Source organism: Acanthisitta chloris, unplaced genomic scaffold (genome assembly GCF_000695815.1).
Source record: "Acanthisitta chloris isolate BGI_N310 unplaced genomic scaffold, ASM69581v1 scaffold29796, whole genome shotgun sequence".
NCBI classification, from domain to species: Eukaryota; Metazoa; Chordata; class Aves; order Passeriformes; family Acanthisittidae; genus Acanthisitta; species Acanthisitta chloris.
Window position 1 is genome coordinate 73494 of NW_008679224.1, and position 3969 is coordinate 77462.

At 45.0% G+C, this 3969-nt stretch overlaps 1 protein-coding gene across 2 annotated transcripts in view; it reads left to right on the forward strand.

Annotated features, from left to right (window-relative positions):
- The window catches only part of ARHGEF9 (Cdc42 guanine nucleotide exchange factor (GEF) 9), a 112712-nt gene that overhangs the window by 73381 nt on the left and 35362 nt on the right, over positions 1-3969 (forward strand). For both annotated transcript variants that reach the window (XM_009077215.1, XM_009077216.1), the window contains one exon: positions 3518-3647. In XM_009077215.1, coding sequence (XP_009075463.1) covers positions 3518-3647 — 130 coding nt within the window. The remainder of the gene's footprint in view (positions 1-3517; positions 3648-3969) is intronic.

Here is a 3969-nt window from a genome sequence, read left to right on the forward strand (position 1 = left end):
CAATTCTCGATGGAGCTAGGCTCATCTCTGTTATAATCAGACATGTGAACTAATTACCCTTGGATGTACTTTCTGATGCTACCAGTTACACTAGAAAAATTACCTAATTAGCATTCAGTGGTCAGAAAGGCTCATTCCCTTCTCCTGAGGAGGGAGCACACAGCAAATAGAGGGCCAGGATCTGCAGCTTGAACCTGAATATGCTTAGATTTGGGGAGAACTCAGAACCTGCTCTGCTTTTCATGCCTATCTCCAATTTTGCCATTTGGTTTAGGTTCAGAGGAACACCTGGCAATTTGATTACTTCCCAAAATTTCCAGGATCTCTTTTGCTGCTGCTGAGGGCTATCGGCCTGACTCCCTGAGTTAGAGTCAATCAGGAATAGTACCTGTGATATCACTTGGGATTTACTGCTGGAAAAATAAGGCAAAAGAAGAATCAGACCCTCTAAGAGTAGATTTGCTCCTACCTTGCTAATTTTCTTTCTTTTTCCAAAACCCATTTGTAAGCAAGTACTTCTGAGAACAGAAAAGACCACAGATGTTTCAGAAACTTCTGCAAGTGTTTGACTTTTTTCATTTTCCCTAAACCCAGCTCTACAAAGCAGAGTTGCATTGATTTGCTTTGACCTGATTCATGAGTTTGATTCATGCTAGCTGAATTCCCAGTTCAGTCACCAGTGTGGGCGTGCATTTGGTTTTTCTTTTATAACGAGACCAAACCAAACTTGGAGTGGACTCATGGGAACCTTAGGGTATCAGAGAGCAGCTCTGGGATCCCAGAGGTTGTGGCTTTGTTCCTCAGCAGCCATGTAATGGCCCCACTGCAGTGCCTGTGAGCTCAGATGTGGTTTCACAGCAGGAGGACATGAGCAGCCTCAGAGAGGGAGCTCTGTGTTTAGTGACCTCTCTGAGTTATCTGGTAGCCATACCAAAGGGGATGTGGACAATGTGATTTCACAAGGGTTGGGTTAGTTTTGGGAGTACATTCCTGTTCCCTTTGGGATGTTTTAAATTCACCATGTTGTTAAATAATCGCATACAGTCATATTCTGAGGAGACTTAATGCTCTCCTGTGGTTAGGCAGCTCTGTGAGAGCTCTGTTTCACTGGATTGTGTCTGTGACAGGACACAGCCATGGACACTTCACTTCTCTTATTTCTCCATGTTCTGAAAAGGGAAAATCAGGATGATTTAGAAGGAGTACACACACACGCGCACACACACACACCCTCCAAAGCTGTAGCACAGCATAGGTGTGAAACCCATGGCTGCACAGAGCCAGCAAGAGCCCTGTGCTGGATCCCAGCCCTAGAGTAAGGTAAAAGTCAGAAAGGCCTGGTGAAAGCAGAGATGTGAGCTTCATCTAACAGTGGGGCATGATAGTCTTTGCCTTTTATTGCTTCCTCTTCACTAACACTGTAGATATTCCCTCACCAGGTCAGGACAACAGCACTGAAACCAGAAATCTGACCACTCTTCCCTGAGTTAGTATGTGATATTTAGAAAGAATCTAGACTTGCATTCTGATTGGGCACCGGAAAGTGGTCACTGCAGCCCCAATAGAATTGACAAACCACATATTTACCTTCATTTCATAGTTAATGCTATCCTGTTATTACCTCACTGACCAAATGCTTTGTTTCTGTTATTTTTCCTTCTAAGTTTTTGCCAGTTCTGCCACAGACATGGGCTAGGAGCCTAAAAAGTTCAGTCCTGACTCTTTCTTCATTACAGCGTGAAACAAAAACGTGCATGGGGTTTTCTCCTCCAACATAATATTGGAATTAGTGAATTAGCATTACCAAGATAAGCCCAGCTTGGCTGGCACCAGCCCACTCGGTGTGGAGGCAGGATGGGGGTGCGCTCAGAGCCTGGCTCCCTTCAATTGCTTCGTGTTTTGAGGCTGCTTCATTTGAATTTTTCACAAAGCCACATCTGTTCTCCTGTTAAAGATTTACTCCAGCTTAATATGAATTAAATATATGAAGGTCCTAAGTGCAGCTTGCTGGTGTCCTGAGCATTCCCACTGCAGAACTGAGCTGGAGTTAAGACTGTAGGAACACGTTACGTGAGAAGAGGAGACTGCTAATGGTGCACTGTCATTGGCCTCCCTTCCTTACATGAGCATAATTACTAGGAGATTACTAGTAACTGTCTGTAAACCCTGCATCTCTCCCTGCCTCTACTGATCCTTCCTGGCTGTAGTGACTTTCCTGTTTCCCCACAAGACCTCATGGACATTTTGTAGACCAGACTGACATCTCCCTGGCACAGCTCCATTCCTCCCTTACACGGCCAGGCACTCCCTTCACACAGATGGCCCCACAAATGGGGAGGCACAAGTAGTCTGTCACTGAGTACCATGATGGATATGTCAGGCAGCCCATCCTCTCTTCTCCTGTGCTTTGTTGAAGTCCTGCTGTTCTGGAATTTATGGGATTTTTTTTAACCTCAGCTAGAATTTTGACATAAGAATTGGAGAGAAATTGAAAACTTATCTCAAGATTTCATCCAAGCAAGGATGGCAAAATAGAAAATAATATTATGTTGTATATCACAGTGTGATTGTTTCTTAATATTTATCCTGTTGGGATCACATGGAGAAGGGATCTAATTCCCAGCATTCACCCCTATTTTAGCTGTCACCAGTGCAATCCTTAGCAATAATCAATAAAGCCATTCCTCCTGCAGCTGCCCACGATTGCAGTTTTTCTCATTAGTCAGCAATCAATAGCAGCCCTTAAGTTAATAATACATTATGGTGGCATTGTGGCAGCTGGCCTTGCCTGTCTTCCCGATTGAAATGAACATTACGGCTCCTTGGAATGGAAAAGAAGGCACAGGGCAGAAATCAATAGCATTGATTTCAGCATCACTTTTTGAAAAGACTGATCATCCTCCTCTCTGGCCCTGGCAGCAGCCTGTTCTCACTCTGTGTTACTGCACTCACAGGCCCAGCCAGGGGGAAAAAAAAGGATTTGCTTCGATTTGCTCACCTGTGATCTGCAGTAAGAGTGAATTCCATGGGATGAGTGCTCTGGGGCACTCTTGGAGTCACTTATGGCTTGGGAGGTGCTCCTGCCTGTGTCTAATGGGAAAATATTTTCTAATGTTCATTTTTAAAATGGAAAAATCCAAGCCCAAAGATACAGGCTCTAAAAGTATTCAGACTGTCTTTTAGGATGTGCTTTAGCTGAGCACTTCAAGGAGCAAAGTGCTCATGGGTGGTGGGTTGGTAGAGGCCAGACTGTGCTCTCTGCAGTGAGGGAACAAGCTGAGGAGCTGGTTGGCCTCACTGCCTCATACACCCGACACTGGTTTCAGTCAAGCTGCTTTGTTGTGATGATCCAGACATTGCTGATGGGAAAAATAGGGCATTGTAGTACTGAGTGGCAAAACCTTCCCCTATTTCTTTCGGAAGGGATGGTGAGACTGTGCTAGTACTTACAACAGACTGGTGTGCCTGTCCCCTGCACGTGGGGCTCTGTGTCATGGCCTTTCTGTTTGTTTGACAGTGACTACAGGTATGTGGCCGCTGCTCTCGCCGTCATGAGGAACGTGACCCTCCAGATCAACGAGCGGAAGCGGAGACTGGAGAACATTGACAAGATAGCTCAGTGGCAGGCCTCTGTCCTGGACTGGGAGGTACAGTAAACCTGGCACTGTGAACCTGGAAAAGGCAAATTCCAGGCAGTTGTTGAATTATCTAAGGCCATGTAGATCATTTTGCACACTCTAGTCTTGCACTTAAGCTTGGGACAGAGAAGACACATTCACAGGGAATAGAGATTGTCCTTAAGATGTAAAACATTAATACTACCCTGAAGAAAATCTAAGGTCCAGTTCTGATTTCATCAATAGAAACCTGGAGTAACTTTTGTGATTGCAGTGCTGCTGGTAGTGAGATTTGGGTCAAAGCCTTTGTGCATTCTGGCTCTGTGCTGTGTCATTGGGGAAGAAGTAGGGA